The sequence below is a fragment of the Lonchura striata genome, chromosome 25 (genome assembly GCF_050655825.1).
Source record: "Lonchura striata isolate lonStrDom1 chromosome 25, ASM5065582v1, whole genome shotgun sequence".
Taxonomy (NCBI): Eukaryota; Metazoa; Chordata; class Aves; order Passeriformes; family Estrildidae; genus Lonchura; species Lonchura striata.
The window spans coordinates 2,115,490-2,134,958 of NC_140727.1; the positions used below are offsets into that span (position 1 = coordinate 2,115,490).

Sequence of the window (19,469 nt, forward strand, 5' to 3'; positions counted from 1 at the left end):
TCCTGCTTTAATAACTGGAGGGAAAAAAAAACCAAATTTATTTTTGCCAAATTCCATTAGCTCACAGCATAATTTCATTTTTTAAATCCCGATCCGTCCGTGTAGGAGGATGTGGCTGCAAACCAATAACCACAAAAGCTGGAAATAACCCAGGAATTTTGGGATTTGGACATTTCCTAGGGGTAACTTGCCCTTGGAGGGCAGGAAATGGAAACCTCTGCTCATCCTCACGCCCTTTCCTGGAGAATTTTCAGGAATGGAAAGCAGGAGAGGGCAAAGGGTGAAAGGTTGCTTTGTCTTCCTGCACCAGGAAACGGAGAAAGCAAATAAAAAATGTCATTTATTTTATGGTGCTTTGTGCTGGCCGAGCCCAGTGGCTGCTCAAACAGAGGCACGGAGGAGGGAAATTCAGCTTTAAAGTGGAAAATTCAGCTTTAAAGTGGAAAATTCAGCTTTAAAGTGGAAAATTCAACTTTAAAGTGGAAAATTCAGCTGTAAAGTGAAAAAATTCAGCTGTAAAGTGGAAAATTCAGCTTTAAAGTGGAAAATTCAGCTGTAAAGTGGAAAATTCAGCTTTAAAGTGGAAAATTCAGCTATAAAGTGGAAAATTCACCTTTAAAGTAGAAAATTCAGCTTTAAAGTGGAAAATTCAACTTTAAAGTGGAAAATTCACCTTTAAAGTGGAAAATTCAGCTTTAAAGTGGAAAATTCACCTTTAAAGTGGCAAATTCAGCTTTAAAGTGGAAAATTCAGCTCTAAAGTGGAAAATTCAGCTTTAAAGTGGAAAATTCACCTTTAAAAGTGGCAAATTCAGCTTTAAAGTGGAAAATTCACCTCTGAAGTGAAAAATTCACCTTTAAAGTGAAAAATTCAGCTGTAAAGTGGAAAATTCAGCTGTAAAGTGGAAAATTCAGCTTTAAAGTGAAAAAATTCAGCTTTAAAGTGGAAAATTCACCTTTAAAGTGGAAAATTCAGCTGTAAAGTGGAAAATTCATCTTTAAAGTGGAAAATTCAGCTGTAAAGTGAAAAATTCACCTTTAAAGTGGCAAATTCAGCTTTAAAGTGGAAAATTCACCTTTAAAGTGAAAAATTCACCTTTAAAGTGGAAAATTCAGCTTTAAAGTGGAAAATTCAGCTTTAAAGTGAAAAAATTCAGCTTTAAAGTGGAAAATTCACCTTTAAAGTGGAAAATTCACCTCTAAAGTGGAAAATTCAGCTCTGAAGTGAAAAATTCACCTCTAAAGTGAAAAATTCACCTCTAAAGTGGAAAATTCACATCTAAAGTGCAAAATTCACCTTAAGGAGGGAAAAAAATCCTTCCCAGGGGGTTCCCAGCCTGGTTTTCTTGGGAAAAACATTTCTCAATTTTTTTCTCATTTTTTAGCTTTGAGGTCCTTCCTTCCTTGTTTTCCAGCCAGAAAAGGAGCAGCAGAAAGGAGGAAAAGGAAACAGAAAGGGAGGAAAAAGCTTTGGAGAGAAAGGAGCAGGGAAATGTGGAAATTTGGGAAGATTTAGAAAGAGAGGAGTGGGAAAATCTGGGAAGGTTTGGAGAGAAAGGAGCAGGGAAATTTGAAAATCTGGGAGGGTTTGGAGACAGGAGCAGGGAAATGTGGAAATTTGGGAATCTTTGGAGATAGGAACAGGGAAATGTGGAAATCTGGGAATCTTTGGAGAGAGGAACAGGGAAATCTTGGAAGCTTTGGAGAAGCAGGAACAGGGAAATCTTGGAAGCTTTGGAGAAGCAGGAACAGGGAAATGTGGAAATCTGGGAAGCTTTGGAGAGAAAGGAGCAGGGACATGTGGAAATGTGGGAAGGTTTGGAGATCCTTTGGATCCTCTGGATTCTGGGAGGGCTCCGGGAAGGATAAGGAGCAGGAGCAGGGAAATGTGGAAATCTGGGAATCTTTGGATAGAGGAACACAGAGATCTTGGAAGCTTTGGAGAAGCAGGAACAGGGAAATGTGGGAATGTGGGAATCTTTGGAGATCCTGCAGGCTCCGGGTGGGCTCTGGGAGGGCAGAGGATCCGGAGCAGGGAAATGTGGGAATGTGGGAATGTTTGGAGATCCCTTGGAGATGCCCTGGGCTCCGGGCGGGCTTGGGAAGGATCCGGGCAGGGAAATGTGGGAATGTGGGAATGTTTGGAGATCCTTTGGAGATCCTGCAGGCTCTGGGTGGGCTCCGGGAGGGCAGAGGATCCGGAGCAGGGAATGTGGGAATGTGGGAATGTTTGGAGATGCCCTGGGCTCCAGGCGGGCTCGGGAAGGATCCGGGCAGGGAATGTGGGAATGTGGGAATGTTTGGAGATCCTTTGGAGATCCCTTGGAGATCCCCTGGGCTCCGGGCGAGCTCTGGAAGGATCTGGGCAGGGAATGTGGGAATGTGGGAATGTGGGAATGTTTGGAGGATCCGGGCAGGGAATGTGGGAATGTCTGGAGATCCTTTGGAGATCCTTTGGAGATGCCCTGGGCTCTGGGCGGGCTCTGGAAGGATCCGGGCAGGGAATGTGGGAATGTGGGAATGTTTGGAGATCCCTTGGAGATGCCCTGGAGATCCCCTGGGCTCCGGGCGGGCTCGGGAAGGATCCGGGCAGGGAATGTGGGAATGTTTGGAGATCCTTTGGAGATCCCTTGGAGATCCTTTGGAGATCCCTTGGAGATCCTTTGGAGATCCCCTGGGCTCCGGGCGGGCTTGGGAAGGATCCGGGCAGGGAAATGTGGGAATGTGGGAATGTGGGAATGTTTGGAGATCCTTTGGAGATCCTTTGGAGATCCTTTGGAGATCCTCTGGAGATCCCCTGGAGATGCCCTGGGCTCCGGGCGGGCTCGGGAAGGATCCGGAGCAGGGAAGTGTGGGAATGTGGGAATGTTTGGAGGATCCGGGCAGGGAATGTGGGAATGTTTGGAGATCCTTTGGAGATCCCTTGGAGATCCTTTGGAGATCCTTTGGAGATCCCCTGGAGATCCCTGGAGATGCCTGGGCTCCGGGCCAGCTCCCCGATGCCGTGCCGCCGGCGCAGGGCTACACGTCCTTCTGGAACGACTGCATCTCGGCGGGGCTGCGCGGGGCCGCGCTCGTCGAGCTGGCGCTGCGCGGGCGCATCCGCCTGGAGCCGCGCGCCGCGCGCCGCAGGAGCCTGCTGGACAGGAAGGTGCAGCGTTCCATCGGAATGGGAAAATTGTTACATTATCATTATTATTATTATTATTATTATTATTATTATTATTATTATTATTAATTTTAATAAATTATTAATTAATTATTTTAATACATTATTAATAATAATAATGTTAATAAAGTACTAATTAATTATTGTAATGAATTATTATTAATAATTTTAATAAATTGTTAATTATTGTAATGAATTATTATTAATAATAATACTATTATTACTATTATTACTATTACTATTATTATTACCATCATCATTATAATTATTACTATCATCATCATTATCATTATTATTATAATAATCATCATTATTATCATAATTATCATTATTATTATTATCATCATCATTACCATTATCATTATCATTATTATTATCATCATTATCATTATTATCATCATTATCATTATTATCATCATTATCATTATTATTATTATTATTATCATTATTATTATTATAATCATCATCATCATTATTATTATTATCATCATCATTATCATTATTATTATCATCAATATCATTATTATTATAATCATTATCATTATTATTATCATCATCATTATCATTATTATTATAATCATCATCATTATTATTATCATCATCATTACCATTATCATTATTATTATCATAATTATAATCATTATTATCATCATTATAATCATTATCATTATTATCATTATTATTAACAATTTTATTAAGTTAATAATATTCTATTTTATTAAGTAAAACGTTAAATTCTATTAATATTAAATTAATACAGAACAAATATTTTATAAAATTATTAATATTATATTTTATTACATAAAAATTAAAAAATTATCAATATCAAATTGATATGAAATTAAAAATTAAATTAAAAATTAAGTAAAAAATGAAATGAAGAATCAAAGCAATCCCCTTTGCCTCGGGCAGGTGCTGCTGAAGTCGGACGCTCCCACCGGGGACGTGCTCCTGGACGAGACCCTGCGGCACATCAAGGCCACCGAGCCCGCGGAGACGGTGCAGACCTGGATCGAGCTGCTCACGGGTACGGCCAGCTGGAGCCCCAAAACCAGCCTGGAACCTCAAATCCCACCAAAACCCGTCCAGGAGCTCCTGGGGGAGCCCCAAAACCAGCCTAGAACCTCAAATCCCACCAAAACCCGTCCAGGAGCTCCTGGGGGAGCCCCAAAACCAGCCTGGAACCTCAAATCCCACCAAAATCCCTCTCCAAGCCTGTCCAAACCTCCCCCAGACCCACCAAAACCTATCCAGGATCTCATCAGGGAGCCCCAAAACCAGCCTGGACCTTCAAATCCCACCAAAATCCCTCTCCAAGCCCGTCCAAACCTCCCCCAGACCCACCAAAACCCGTCCAAGAGCTCCTGGGGGAGCCCCAAAACCAGCCTGGAACCTCAAATCCCACCAAAATCCGTCCAGGAGCTCATCAGGGAGCCCCAAAACCAGCCTGGAACCTCAAATCCCACCAAAATCTGTCCAGGAGCTCCTGGGGGAGCCCCAAAACCAGCCTGGAACCTCAAATCCCACCAAAACCCGTCCAGGATCTCATCAGGGAGTCCCAAAACCAGCCTGGAACCTCAAATCCCACCAAAATCCCTCTCCAAGCCCATTCAAACCTCCCCCAGACCCACCAAAACCCGTCCAGGAGCTCCTGGGGGAGCCCCAAAACCAGCCTGGACCTTCAAATCCCACCAAAATCCGTCCAGGAGCTCGTGGGGGAGCCCCAAAACCAGCCTGGAACCTCAAATCCCACCAAAACCCGTCCAGGAGCTCATCAGGGAGCCCCAAAACCAGCCTGGAACCTCAAATCCCACCAAAACCCGTCCAGGAGCTCCTGGGGGAGCCCCAGAACCAGCCTGGAACCTCAAATCCCACCAAAATCCCTCTCCAAGCCTGTCCAAACTTCCCCCAGACCCACCAAAATCCGTCCAGGAGCTCATCAGGGAGCCCCAAAACCAGCCTGGACCTCAAATCCCACCAAAACCTGTCCAGGATCTCATCAGGGAGCCCCAAAACCAGCCTGGAACCTCAAATCCCACCAAAATCCCTCTCCAAGCCCGTCCAAACCTCCCCCAGACCCACCAAAATCCGTCCAGGAGCTCATGGGGGAGCCCCAAAACCAGCCTGGACCTTCAAATCCCACCAAAACCCGTCCAGGAGCTCCTGGGGGAGCCCCAAAACCAGCCTGGGCCTTCAAATCCCACCAAAATCCGTCCAGGATCTCATCAGGGAGCCCCAAAACCAGCCTAGAACCTCAAATCCCACCAAAATCCCTCTCCAAGCCCATCCAAACCTCCCCCAGACCCACCAAAACCCATCCAGGATCTCATCAGGGACCCCCAAAACCAGCCTGGAACCTCAAATCCCCCTCCAGGTCTATGCAAACCTTCCCCATACCCACCAAAATCCATCCAGGATCATCCAGAGCTCCAGGATCTGGTGGTGAGGGAACCCCAAAAAAAGGAGGAAGGGTTTTGGGGATCCCCAGTAGGATTTGGGTCTCCTGGGAAGGATTTTGGTGGTCCCAGCTTGGATTTGGGTCTCCTGGGAAGGATTTTGGGGGATCTCAGGTAGGATTTGGGACTCCTGGGAAGGATTTTGGTGGTCCCAGGTAGGACTTGGGGCTCCAGGGGAAGATTTCCAGATCTTCAAGAGGATTTTGAGGGAAGCATTTTGGAGGATCCAAATGCTGAGGTCTCACCAAGCCTGGGGTGATCTGTGGGTGGAAGAGGCTTTGGAAAGGGATGGGATTTGTCTGGGATTTCTCCTCAAAAGTCCACTGGGAGCTTCTCCAGGAGAGTCTGAGTCAGACCAAGGGATCAGAGCCAGGTGTCCATGCAGGACATCATGGAAGGGTGGAAGCCCTGGAGATCCCTGGAGATCCATGGAGATGGGGAGAGCAAGGAAAGGCAGAATATGTGGGCAGAGAAGAATTTCCTGGGTGTTCTTCTGGGAAATCTTGGACCTCGTTCTCCTTTGGTTCCTCCTGAGGTCTCACCAAGCCTGGGGTGATCCATGGGTGGAAGAGGCTTTGGAAAGGGATGGGATTTGCCCAGTTTGGTGGGGATTTTTCTCCTCAAAACTCCATCGGGAGCTTTGTCAGACCAAGGTGTCCATGCAGGACATCATGGAAGGGTGGAAGGATGGGAGCCCTGGAGGTCCATGGAGATCCCAGGAGATGGGGAGAGCAAGGAAAGGCAGAATATGTGGTCAGAGAAGAATTTCCTGGGGTTGTTCTTCTGCTGGGAGCTCGGTGGAAATCTTGGCCCTCAGAGCTCCGGTGGCAGAGCAAGGTGTCCATGCAGGACATCACGGGGAAGATGGAAGAACATTGAGGTTGCCCAACAAACGTTGACCAGAGCCTCCCACCCCTCAGGAGAGACCTGGAACCCCTTCAAGCTGCAGTACCAGCTGCGCAACGTGCGGGAGCGCCTGGCCAAGGCTCTGGTGGAGAAGGGCATCCTGACCACGGAGAAGCAGAACTTCCTCCTCTTCGACATGACCACCCACCCGGTCAGCAACGCCAACGAGAAGCAGCGGCTGCTGAAGAAGCTCCAGGAGAGCGTCCTGGAGCGTTGGGTCAACGAGCCCCAGCGCATGGAGCGCAGGACCCTGGCCCTGCTGGTGCTGGCCCACGCCTCCGACGTGCTGGAGAACGTTTTCGGCAGCCTGGCCGACGACAAGTACGACGTGGCCATGAACAGGACCAAGGACCTGCTGGACATGGACCCTGAGGTGGAAGCTGCCAAAGGCAAGGGCACCGAGATGATCTGGGCCGTGCTGGCGGCCTTCAATAAGTCCTAAACTTCTCCTCACGTGGGGTGGGGGAGATCTTTGGTGGGTCCCATCATGGTGACCCACCACAGGATCTCCCCCAGAAGAACTTTGAGGTGGAAGCTGCCACAGGCAAGGGCACTGAGATGTTCTGGGCCGTGCTGGTGGCCTTCAATAAGTCCTAAACTTCTCCTCACGTGGGGTGGGGGAGATCCTTGATGGGTCCCATCATGGTGTCCCACCCCAGAAGAACTTTGAGGTGGAAGCTGCCACAGGCAGGGCCATGGAGATGATCTCGGCTGTGCTGGTGGCCTTCAATAAGTTCTAAACATCTCCTCACGTGGAGATGGGGAGATCCTTGATGGATTCCATCATGGTGTCCCACCACAGGGTCTCCCCAGAAGGACTTGGAGGTGGAAGCTGCCAAAAACAGGGGCACCGAGATGATCTGGGCCGTGCTGGTGGCCTCCAATAAGTTCTAAACACTCCTCACATGAAGTGGGGGAGATCCTTGGTGGGTCCCATCAAGGGGACCCCATACCCCACATGAGTTCCTATCAAGGGGACCCCTCTCCCCAGAAGGACCCTGAGGTGGAAGCTGCCACAGGCAGGGCCACGGAGATGATCTGGGCCGTGCTGCTGGCCTTTAATAAGTTCTAAACACTCCTCATATGAAGTGGGGGAGATCCTTGATGGGTCCCATCATGGTGTCCCACCACAGGATCTCCCCAGAAGGACCCTGAGGTGGAAGTTGCCACAGGCAGGGCCATGGAGATGATCTGGGCCGTGCTGGTGGCCTCCAATAACTCCTAAACTTCTCCTCACATGGGGTTGGAGAGATCCTTGGTGGGTCCCATCATGGTGTCCCACCCCAGGCTCTCCCCACGGAGCTCCTGGGGCGCTGGCTGGGCTCAGCCTGGGGAGGGACATGGGGATTTTGCTTTTCCCCTCCCCAGGTAGGGCTGGCAGCTCTGGAGGTGCCCCCTGGGGTGGCTCTGGGGCTGTTGGCCACCCCCAGCCCTGGCACCCGGAGCTGCTCCGGGCAGGAGCTCCGCGGGCTGTGCCCCCGCGCCTCGGCCGCTTCTCCTCGGAGGAATCCATGGAAGCGAGGTGATCTTTGTGCACAGCCCTCCCTCCCTCCTCCCCGCCTTCGTTCTGGAGCTCACGTAAAACTCCAATGATTTCCATTCTGTCCGTGTTTCAGTGGGGCTCGGCAGGGGCGGGGTGTCCCGGGGGTGTCCCGGTACCGTGAGTCCCTCCTCCCCCCGTGCCCCTTTCCCTTCCCGCGGTGGTTTCGGGGCTCTCCGGTGTCCCCCGCATCTCCCGGTCCCGCACCCTCACAGCGCCGGTCTCGAACCCGCGGAGCTCCGGTACCGCGAAAGCCACGCCCCTTTCCCCGCCCACTCGCTGGTTCGCGCTTTTTATTGGCCGCTGCTCGTGCCAGTCATTCATGCCCCGTCCTCCCCCTCCACCGCCCCCTCTCAATGCCCCGCCTTCCTCGCTCACTGATTGGTCAGGTGTGATGTCACCGCGGCCGAACCTCTGCGTTCATTGGGCAGAGCTGCTGCCACTCACACAGCTGAGGCGGTGGAGGCGGTGGCGGCCATTTTGGAGCAGGGCGCGGGGCCGGACGCAGCGGAGGGAGCGCGGAGCCTCCCCCGCCGCCATGGCAGCGCCGCTCGGTACCGGCGCCTTCACGGAGGAGACCGGGCGGGACAAACAGGTGGGGGAACCCCCGGGGGAGGAAGGAGATGCCGGGCGGGTCGGCTGCACGTCCCTCTTTCCAGTCCTAAGCGGCGATTGGCTGTTTCTGTTGTCCGTCTGGCGAATACCGGGCGTTGATTGGCTACGGGGGTTGGGGTGGGCGGGACTTCCTGCTTGGGGTCGGAGGGGAGGGATGAGGGGACCGGGATGTAAAATGTAAATTTGATTTAATAAGTAAAATTTAATTGAATTAATCATTCAACAAAATGTAAATTTTATTTACTAAATAATTTTTTAAAATTATCCGATGCAAATGCAAATTAATAATGTAACAAATAATGTAAATGTTCTTCGACAAATACATTTTAATTGATTAATGCAATATAAATTTCATTCAATAAATAATTACTAATGTAACAATGTAAATTTCATTTAATAAATTGTATTTAATAAATAAATTTCAATTCAAATTAATAATGTAACAAGTAATGTAAATCTTATTTAATAAGTAAAATCTAATTGATCATTCAACAAAATGTAAATTGCATTTAATAAATTTTTATTTAATAAATAAATTTCAATTCCAAATTAATAATTTAACAAATTATGGAAATTTTATTCAATAAATAAATTTTTATTTAATATACATAAATGCGAATTAACCATGTAACAAATAATGTAAATTTTAGTCAATAAACACTTTTTTTTTTTTAACAAACACATTTTAATTCAATGAATTATGTAACGAATAATGTAAATTTAATAAATAATTTTTAATTTCTCTGCAGGCTGCCCAGCCGGAGCCCGGGGCCGAGCCCAAGGGGAAATACCCCGGGCTGGGGCTGAGGCCGGGAGGGGCAGAGTTCCTCATGAGGAGGCTGCAGAAAGGGGTGAGTGTCCCCAAAAAAGGGGGAAAATTGGGGGAAAAAGGGAAAAAAAAATTGGGGGAAATGGGAAAAAAATGGGGGGGGAATGGGAAAAAATGGGGGGAAAATGGGGGAAAACTGGGGAAAAATGGAGCAAAAAAAATGGGGAAATAATGGGGAAAAAATAGGGGAAGTAATGGGGAAAAAATAGGGGAAAATGGGAAAACTGAGGGGAAAAAATGGGGGGGAAAATGGGAAAAAAAAAAGGCAGAAAAACTGGGAATCCTGGGGGGAAAACCCTGCTCCTAAATACCCAATCCCTGCTCCTAAACACCCAATCCCAAATCCTGCACTCCCAATCCCAATCCCAAATCCTGCACTCCCAATCCCAGTCCCAATTCCTGCTCACACAATCCCAAATCCTGCACTCCCAATCCCAAATCCTGCACTCCCAATCCCAGTCCCAAATCCTGCACTCTCAATCCCAAATCCTGCACTCCCAATCCCAGTCCCAAATCCTGCACTCCCAATCCCAATCCCAAATCCTGCATTCCCAATCCCAGTCCCAAATCCTGCACTCCCAATCCCAATCCCAAATCCTGCACTCCCAATCCCATTCCCTGCTTCTAAACACCCAATCCCAAATCCTGCACACCCAATCCCAAATCCCAATTCCTGCTCCTGCACTCCCAATCCTAAATTCCGCACACCCAATCCCAGCCCCAATTCCCAACTTCCCCCTCCCCAAGTCTCCTCGTGCCTCTGCCCTTCCCCTGCTCCCTCACCAACGCAAACATTTCTCCCTCCTGCAGCAGAAATATTTCGATTCTGGCGACTACAACATGGCCAAGGCCAAGGTGAAGGCCAAGCAGGTGCCGAGTGCGGGGCCTGGCCAGGACCTGGTGACGGGAGCCCACATCCCCACGCCCCAGGACCTGCCCCGGAGGAAATCCTCGCTGCTCACCAGCAAGCTGGCAGGGTAGCTGCCCTCTCACCTGGGGGCTGCCCTCTTTTTGTCTCTATTTTTGGGGTTTTTCCTTTGGCTAAATGGATGCGACTTCACTGTGCCGTGGGGGTGGGAGCACCGGAATCCATGTGGGTGTTGGATTTTCCAGCAAACACGCCCCGAAGATGAGTGGGGAGCAGGGTTGGGTTGGTCCTTCCTCGCCCAGGGGATTTGCCTTAATTTTGGTGCTGTTTGGGACCATCCTGGTTCCTGCTGGAGCTCTGCATCCCACTGGGAGAAACCCAGGAGGGGCAGGGCTGAGGTGTGGGATGGGATTTCAGGGGTTGGGGTCACAGGAGTGAGCCCAGATCCCACAGGAGTGATCCCAAATATCACAGGAGTGACCCCAGATCCCACAGGAGTGATCCCAAATATCACAGGAGTGATCCCAGATCCCACAGGAGTGATCCCAAATATCACAGGAGTGATCCCAGATCCCACAGGAGTGACCCCAGATCTCACAGGAGTGACCTCAGATCCCACAGGAGTGACCCCACATCTCATAGGAGTGATCCCAGATCCCACAGGAGAGACCCCAAATTTCACAGGAGTGACCCCAGGTCTCACAGGAGTGATCCCAGGTCTCACAGGAGTGACCCCAAATCCCACAGGAGTGATCCCAAATCCCACAGGAGTGATCCCAAATATCACAGGAGTGATCCCAAATATCACAGGAGTGACCCCAGATCCCACAGGAGTGATCCCAAATATCACAGGAGTGATCCCAGATCCCACAGGAGTGACCCCAGATCCCACAGGAGTGATCCCAAATATCACAGGAGTGATCCCAGATCCCACAGGAGTGACCCCAGATCCCACAGGAGTGATCCCAAATATCACAGGAGTGATCCCAGATCCCACAGAAATGATCCCAAATATCACAGGAGTGATCCCAGATCCCACAGGAGTGATCCCAAATATCACAGGAGTGATCCCAGATCTCACAGGAGTGACCCCAGACCTGGAAATTATGATCCCAGATTTGGAAAATGAGATCCCAGCTCTGGAAAATGTGATCCCAGCTCTGGAAAGAGTGATCCCAGATCTTGAAATACTGATCACAGATTTAGAAAGAGTGATTTCAGATCTGGAAAGTGATCCCAGACCTGGAAAGTATGATCCCAGACCTGGAAAGAGCATCCAAACTTGAATTTATTTTTTCCCCATTTTTTTTCCCCATTTTTTTCCCTTGTGTTTTCTTTGTCTGAAGCCTGGGAAAAAAAAAAACAAAAAACAAAACCCCAAAATTAACACCAATATCACAACAAAACCCCCCAAATTAACACCAATATCACAACAAAAAAAATCCAAATTTTACAAAAATTCAATTCCAGCCCCTTTGTGACACGCTGGCTGCAAACCCTCCTTGGGTGTCCCAGCTATGTTGTAAATAGATAAAAATATATTTAAATATATAGATATATATAATTTTTTTTACATGTTCGCCTCTTCTGGTTTGCTGTGCTTCCTTCTTTTTTTTTTTTTTTTTTTTTAATTCAACCCCAAAAGGGGAAATAAAACCCAAAAGGGGAAATAAAAGCCAAAATGTGTGGGGACAGCCCAAAATGTGTGGGGACAGCTCCCAAATTTTCGGTACAGTCCCAAAATTGTGGGGACAGCCCCAAAATTGTGGGGAAAACCCCTAAACTTATGGGGACAGCCCCCAAAATTGTTGGGACAGCCCCCAAAATGTGTGGGGACAGCTCCCAAATTTTGGGGACAGTTCCCAAATTTTGGGGACAGCCCCCAAAATGCGTCCAGCCCCATTCTCTGTCCCCACCTGAGCTTTCACTTTTTGGGTTTTTTTCAGCCTTGTCCTTCCCCCAGCCCCACCTTCCCTTCCCCTGGAGAAGCTCCCAGGACTCTTTGGATTCCCTCCCCTCAAAAAAAATTTGGGAATTCCCAAAATCCGGAGCGCAGCCAGCTCCCGCCGGGGACGCGTTGTTCCAGCCTCGTGTTTGTGCTCAAATTTGGCACCTCCTCCCAAAAAAAAAAAACCACAAAAATGTTTTGTTGGTGCTGCCAGAGCTCCTCGTTCCTGCTCCTGCTGCCAAAAATTCTCTTCCCGACAAGGACAAATTCCTCGGGGCCGCGGGAAGGATTTTGGGAGGGACGGAATTTTCACCCTGCTGGACACCCCCACCCCAGGTCTGGTTTGTTTTTTTGGGGGGGGACAGGAGTTGGGGACCCCCAAATGTAAAATTTGGAGCTGGGACATCTCCAGGGCACGGGGATGGGACTGGGCTGAGCACGAGCTGCCCCAAAAACACAACGGGGAGGCTCAGGGGTTTTGGATTTGTCCCAATTTGTCCTGTTTTGTCCCCAAAAATTCTGCCAGGTGGGTGGCAGTGCTCCAAGCACAGCATGGGGATGCTCAGTGGGTTTGGAATTGTCACAATTTGTCCCGTTTTGTCCCAGTTTGTCCCCAAAAATGTTGGTCAGAGAGGTGGCAGTGCTCCAAACACAGCACGGGGATGCTCAGTGGGAATGAACCGGGAACGAACTGGGAATGAACCGGAGATGAACCGGGAATTAACCGGGAATGAACCGGGAACGAACCAGGGATGAACCGGAGATGAACCGGGGATAAACCTGGAACGAACTGGGAATGAATCGGGAATGAACCTGGAGCGCACCGGGAATGAACCGGGAATGAACCGGGGACGAACCTGGAGTGCACCGGGAACGAACCGGGAATCAACCGGGGATACACCGGGAATGAACCGGAGATGAACTGGGAATGAATCGGGAATGAACCGGGAATGCACAGGAAATGAACCGGAAATGAACCAGGAATGCACCGGGAATGTACCGGGAACGAACCGGGAATGAACCGGAGATGAACTGGGAATGAATCGGGAATGAACTGGGAATGCACCGGGAATGTACCGGGAACGAACCGGGAATGAACCGGGGATGCACCGGGAACGAACCGGGGATGCACCGGGGATGAACGGGGAAATGAACCGGGAATGCACCGGGAACGAACCGGGGATGCACCGGGAATTAACCGGGGATGAACCGGGAAATAACCGGGAACGCACCGGGGATGCACCGGGGATGCACCGGGAACGAACCGGGGATGCACCGGGGATGCACCGGGAACGAACCGGGGATGCACCGGGGATGCACCGGGGATGAACCGGGGATGCACCGGGAACGAACCGGGGATGAACCGGGGATGCACCGGGCGGCTCCGGCAGGGCAGGGGACACGCGTGGCCGGTGCCCCGAGGACTCTCGCCGCTACCGGGGGCGCTTTTCCCCGCGGGATCCATCCCTGGCTGTGCTCGGCGGGATGCAGGAGTGGGGGCGGCACCCGCCGCTCGGTACCGGGAAGAGTCACCGGGAGCGGGGTACCGGGGGCGAAGCGGGCGGTCCGCTTTTCCGCCGAGAAAACGGAAGCGGAGGTGGAAAAAAAAAAAAATTAAAAAAAAAAAAAAGCAAGCTCGGTTTGCCGTCCCGCCCTCGCCCCGCCTCTGGCGTCACCGCCGCCGGTTATATAACCCGGCCGCGCCGGTCCCGCCCGCACCCCGCCGGCCGCTCGCACCGGGCGCCATGTTCGCCGTGAAGCCGAAAGCTTTCATCGGCTTCAACCTCTACTGCGGCGGCTCCCCGGCGCTGAGCCCCGCGGGGCCGGGGCCGGTGCCGGGGCCGGTGCCGGGGCCGCTCCCGGGGCCGCTCCCGGGGCCGGGGCCGCTGCCGGGCCCCGCCGCCGCCGCCGCCGCCGCGGAGCCGCCCCGGGAGCGCCGCGCGGCCGCCGCCGGCCCCCCCCGCGCGCTGATTGGCTGCGGCGCGGCACCGCGCGCGCTGATTGGCTGCGGCGCGACTCTATGGCGCCCCGAGGAGGAGCTGGACGGATGCGAGCCCGAGCCCGAGCGCGGCCCCGAGCCCGGGCCCGCGAGCCCGGACGGGCTCCGGCAGGACTCGCTGGAGCTCATCAGCCGCTACCTACGGGAGGTGGCGGGGGAGGAGCAGCCCAGCGCTAAGAAGCTTTTTCCGGGTGTCCTGGGCGGGCCCGGGCGGCCCGGAGCGGCGGGGGATGCGGTGATGGAGAAGGCGCTGGAGACGCTGCGGAGGGTCGGGGACGGCGTGATGAGGAAACACGAGCTCGCTTTTCGAGGTGGGTGTGAGTGTCGGGAGGATGCTCCGGGAGGAGGGCGAGACCCCCGTGCTGCCCTTCGGTGGCAGGAGGGGGATGCCCCCGCGGCCGGGCTGCCGGAGGGGACGCGCCTTTGGCACGGGAGGGGTTAAATAAAAGCGGGTGGGAAGCGCTGGAGAACGCAGCTGAACTTTGGACGAGGGCACGGCGCCGTTGCGTGTGCCGGGGAGATAGTGCCGCTCCAGACTGCCCCGCTTCCTCCTCTGCACCCCGGGGTGACGCTGCGAAAATCCCCAGCGCCCAAAATCCCGGGAGCTCGGGACCTGCAGGTGGGGGAATTCTCTCACAGATCCGTGGGATGCTTTGGGTTCAAATAGAATTTAAAACTCATCCAGTCCCGTGGGCAGGGGCACTTCCACCATCCTGGGAAATCTGCTTTAATGGATTTAATCACAAAATTAATAAACTCAGGAGTTTCAGATCCTCAGCCCCGCTTTAGGTGCAAGGGGGTTTTTGGTGGGGGGAATTCTCTCACAGAACCGTGGAATGGTTTGGGTTCAAATAGAATTTAAAACTCATGAAGTCCCACAGGCAGGGACACTTTCCACCATCCTGGGAAATCTGCTTTAATGGATTTAATCCCAAGATTTATAAACTCAGGAGTTTCAGATCCTCAGCCCCAGTTTAGGTGCAAGGGGGTTTTTGGTGGGGGGAATTCTCTCACAGAACCGTGGGATGCTTTGGGTTCAAATAGAATTAAAACTCATCCCGTTTAGTGGGCAGGGGCATTTCCACCATCCTGGAAATTCTTCTTTAATGGATTTAATCCCAACATTAATAAACTCAGGACTTTCAGATCCTCAGCCCCACTTTAGGGGTAAAGGGGGTTTTAGTGGGGGGAATTCTCTCACAGATCCGTGGGATGCTTTGGGTTCAAATAGAATTAAAACTCATCCAGTCCCGTGGGCAGGGGCATTTCCACCATCCTGGGAAATCTGCTTTAATGGGTTTAATCCCAACATTAATAAACTCAGGAGTTTCAGATCCTCAGCCCCACTTTAGGGGTAAAGGGGTTTTTGGTGGGGGGAATTCTCTCACCGGATCATGGAATGGTTTGGGTTGAAATAGAATTTAAAACTTACCCAGTCCCGTGGGCAGGGGCATTTCCACCATCCTGGGAAATCTGCTTTAATGGATTTAATCCCAAAATTTATAAACTCAGGAGTTTCAGATCCTCAGCCCCACCCCAGTTTAGGTGTAAAGGGGATTTTTGGTGGGGAAATTCTTCCGGGTAATATGCTCACAGAACCGTGGAATGGTTTGGGTTGAAATAGTATTTAAAATTTACCCAGTCCCATGGGCAGAGACACTTCCACCATCCTGGAAAATCTGCTTTAATGGATTTAATCCCAAAATTAATAAACTCAGGACTTTCAGATCCTCAGCCCCAGTTTAGGTGTAAAGGGGATTTTTGGTGGGGGGAATTCTCTCACAGAACCGTGGAATGGTTTGGGTTCAAATAGAATTTAAAACTCATCCAGTTTAGTGGGCAGGGACACTTCTACCATCCTGGGAAATCTGCTTTAATGGATTTCATCCCAAGATTAATAAACTCAGGAGTTTCAGCTCCTCACCCCACCCCAGTTTAGGTGCAAGGGGGTTTTTGGTGGGGGGAATTCTCTCACAGAACCATGGAATGGTTTGGGTTGAAATAGTATTTAAAACTTACCCAGTTTCGTGGGCAGGGACACTTCCACCATCCCTGCCCAGCCTGGCCTTGGGCACCTCCTGGGATGCAGGGGCAGCCCCAGCTGCTCTGGGAAATTTGGATTTTTTTTGAATTTCACCCTGAAGCAGCTGGAGGAAGTTGAGCCCCGGTGCCTGGCCTGGGTTTGAACTGAAATGAGAAGTTTTGTCCCGGGTTTGACCCGGGTTTGACCCGGGTTTTGGAACCGGGGCTGATCTCCCCAGCCCTGGAGCTGCTGATGCACCCCGGGCCAGGATGGGGCAGGGCAGAGCAGGGGTTGCATTTCCTGCAGCACTTTTGGGGTCCCTGTGACACTTTTGGGGTCCCTGTGGCAGTTTTGGGGTCCCTGTGACACTTTTGGGGTTCCTGCAGCACTTTTGGGCTTCCTGCAGCACTTTTGGGGTGTCAGGGTGCAGATTCTGCAGCAGTTTTGGGGTTCCTGTGACGATTTTGGGGTCCCTGTGACACTTTTGGGGTTCCTGCAGCACTTTTGGGGTGTCAGGGTGCAGATTCTGCAGCAGTTTTGGGGTTCCCGTGACAATTTTGGGGTCCCTATGACCCTTTTGGGGTTCCGGCAGCACTTTTGGGCATTCCTGTGACAGTTTTGGGGTTCCTGCAGCACTTTTGGGGTTCCTGTGACAGTTTTTTGGTTTCTGTGACAGTTTTGGGCTTTCTGTAGCAATTATGGGCTTCCTGTGACAGTTTGGGGTTTCTGCAGCACTTTTGGGGTTCCTGTGAGAGTTTTGGGCTTCCTGCAGCACTTTTGGTGTTCCTGCAGCACTTTTGGGGTTCTTGGAGCAGTTTTGGGTTGTCAGGGTGCAGGTTCTGCAGCAGTGTTGGAGTTCCTGTGAGATTTTTTGGGGTTCCTGTGAGAGTTTTGGGTTTCCTGCAGCAATTTTGGGGTCCCTGTGACACTTTTAAGGTTCCTGCAGCAATTTTGGGGTCCCTGTGACACTTTTAAGGTTCCTGCAGCAATTTTGGGGTCCCTGTGACACTTTGAAGGTTCCTGCAGCACTTTGGGGGTCCCTGTGACACTTTGAAGGTTCCTGCAGCACTTTTGGGGTTCCTGTGACACTTTGAAGGTTCCTGCAGCAATTTTGGGGTTCCTGTGACACTTTGAAGGTTCCTGCAGCACTTTGGGGGTCCCTGTGACACTTTGAAGGTTCCTGCAGCACCTTTGGGGTCCCTGTGACACTTTGAAGGTTCCTGCAGCACTCTGGAGCTGAACTGGATCTTTCCTTGTCTCCCCTCACCCCACCCTGCAGGGATGCTGCGCAAGCTGCGCATCCGGCGCGAGGAGGACCTGCGCGCCGTGGTGGAGGTGGCCGCCCACCTCTTCAGCGACGGGGTCACCAACTGGGGCCGCGTGGTGACCCTCATCTCCTTCGGGGCCTTCGTGGCCAAGCACCTGAAGAGCATCCGGCAGGAGCGCGGCATCGCCTGCCTGGCCACCATCATCACCGACAGCCTCGTGTCCTCCAGGAGGGAGTGGCTGGAGAGCCAGGGGGGCTGGGTGAGTCCCTGGCAAGGATTCCTGAATTGGGGCTGGGGGAGCACGGGGGATGTGCAGGGTGAAATGGGGCTGGGGGTGAAATGGGGCTGGGGGTGCACAGGGGATGTGCAGGATGAATTGGGGCTGGGGGAGAACGGGGGATGTGCAGGGGGAAATGGGGCTGGGGGAGAACGGGGGATGTGCCGGGTGAAATGGGGCTGGGGGAGAACGGGGGATGTGCAGGGTGAAATGGGGCTGGGGGTGAAATGGGGCTGGGGGAGAATGGGGGATGTGCAGGGTGAAATGGGGCTGGGGGAGAATGGGGGATGTGCAGGATGAAATGGGGCTGGGGGAGCAGAGGGGATGTTTGGGGATGAAATGGGGCTGGGGGTGAAATGGGGCTGGGGGTGAAATGGGGCTGGGGATGCACAGGGGATGTGCAGGATGAAATGGGGCTGGGGGTGTTTTAGGATGAATTGGGGCTGGGGATGTGCAGGATGAAATGGAGTTGGGGATGTTTTAGAATGAAATGGGTCTGGGGGTGCACAGGGGATATTTTAGGCTGAAATGGGGCTGGGGATGTTTTGGGATGAAATGGGGCTGGGGGTGCACAGGGGATGTTTGAGGATGAAATGGGGCTGGGGGAGTGGGGGAGCTCAGTCTGATGTACTGGGCTGAAATGGGGCTGGGGGTGCACAAGGGATGTGCAGGATGAAATGGGGCTAATGGTGCAAAGGGGACATTTGAGGCTGAAATGGGACTGGGGGTGCACAGGATGAAATGGGGCTGGGGGTGCACAGGGGATGTTTTAGGATGAATTGGGTCTGGGGGAGTTTGAGTCAGAATTGGCTCTGGGGCTATTGGAGTCTGATTTGCCAGGGCGGCTTCGTGGATTTTTTCCGCCTGGAGGACCTGGAGGGCGGCGCCCGGAACCTTCTGCTGGCCTTGGCGGGCCTGGCCGGCCTGGGCACCGGCCTGGCCTGCCTGCTCCGGTGAGGCGCACCTGCCAGGACCTGCCAGGACCTGCCAGGACCTGCCGGGACCTGCCGGGACCTGCCACAGAGCTGCCAGGACCTGCCAGGACCTGCGGAGCTGCCAGGACCTGCCACAGAGCTGCCAGGACCTGCCAGGACCTGCCGGGAGCTGCCGGGACCTGCGGAGCTGCTGGGACCTGCGGAGCTGTCAGGACCTGCCGGGACCTGCCACAGAGCTGCCGGGACCTGCCACAGAGCTGCCAGGACCTGCCGGGACCTGCTGCTGAGCTGCCGGGACCTGTGGACCTGCCAGGACCTGCCACAGAGCTGCCCAGGACCTGCAGAGCTGCCAGGACCTACCAAGCTCCCAGCAGAGCCGCCAGGACCTGCCACGGCTGCCAGGACCTGCACCAGCAGAGCTGCCAGGACCTGCCGAACTCCCAACAGAGCTGCCAGGACCTACCGAACTCCCAGCAGAGCTGCCAGGACCCGCAGAGCTGCCAGGACCTGCCAAGCGCCCAGCAGAGCTGCCAGGACCTGCAGAACTTCCAGGACCAGGACCCGCAGAGCTGCCAGGACCTGCCAGGAGCTGCACTTTTGAGAGGACTGACTCCCAGCAGAGCTGCCAGGACCTGCC

The 19,469-nt window shown here is 52.3% G+C and overlaps 3 protein-coding genes across 11 annotated transcripts in view; all 3 read left to right on the plus strand.

Annotated features, from left to right (window-relative positions):
- GOLPH3L (golgi phosphoprotein 3 like) overlaps positions 1-8,129 on the plus strand; it is a 16,078-nt gene extending 7,949 nt beyond the window's left edge. For 5 of the 7 annotated variants that reach the window (XM_085560611.1, XM_085560607.1, XM_085560609.1 and 2 more), the window contains 3 exons: positions 2,992-3,150; positions 4,081-4,195; positions 6,545-8,129. In XM_085560611.1, the coding sequence (XP_085416737.1) occupies positions 2,992-3,150; positions 4,081-4,195; positions 6,545-6,972 (702 nt within the window). In that variant the 3' untranslated portion in view covers positions 6,973-8,129. The remainder of the gene's footprint in view (positions 1-2,991; positions 3,151-4,080; positions 4,196-6,544) is intronic. The other 2 variants (XM_085560612.1, XM_021532155.4) reach the window with 1 other exon arrangement.
- A 423-nt stretch (positions 8,130-8,552) lies between these two features.
- On the plus strand, positions 8,553-11,946 carry LOC110471476 (alpha-endosulfine). 2 transcript variants are annotated; one of them, XM_021532154.4, is made up of 3 exons: positions 8,553-8,665; positions 9,435-9,536; positions 10,325-11,946. In XM_021532154.4, the coding sequence occupies exons 1-3, from the start codon at positions 8,609-8,611 to the stop codon at positions 10,493-10,495; spliced, it is 330 nt and encodes a 109-aa protein (XP_021387829.2). In that variant the 5' UTR covers positions 8,553-8,608; the 3' UTR covers positions 10,496-11,946. The 2 variants fall into 2 exon arrangements, with proteins under 2 accessions (XP_021387829.2, XP_085416750.1); XM_085560624.1 differs by having other exon boundaries at positions 10,328-11,946.
- A 2,114-nt stretch (positions 11,947-14,060) lies between these two features.
- LOC110471539 (MCL1 apoptosis regulator, BCL2 family member) lies at positions 14,061-18,899 on the plus strand. 2 transcript variants are annotated; one of them, XM_031506890.3, is made up of 3 exons: positions 14,061-14,640; positions 17,632-17,879; positions 18,738-18,899. In XM_031506890.3, the coding sequence occupies exons 1-3, from the start codon at positions 14,076-14,078 to the stop codon at positions 18,852-18,854; spliced, it is 930 nt and encodes a 309-aa protein (XP_031362750.3). In that variant the 5' UTR covers positions 14,061-14,075; the 3' UTR covers positions 18,855-18,899. The 2 variants fall into 2 exon arrangements, with proteins under 2 accessions (XP_031362750.3, XP_085416725.1); XM_085560599.1 differs by lacking the exon at positions 18,738-18,899 and having other exon boundaries at positions 17,632-18,696.
- The last annotated feature ends 570 nt before the right edge of the window (positions 18,900-19,469 follow it).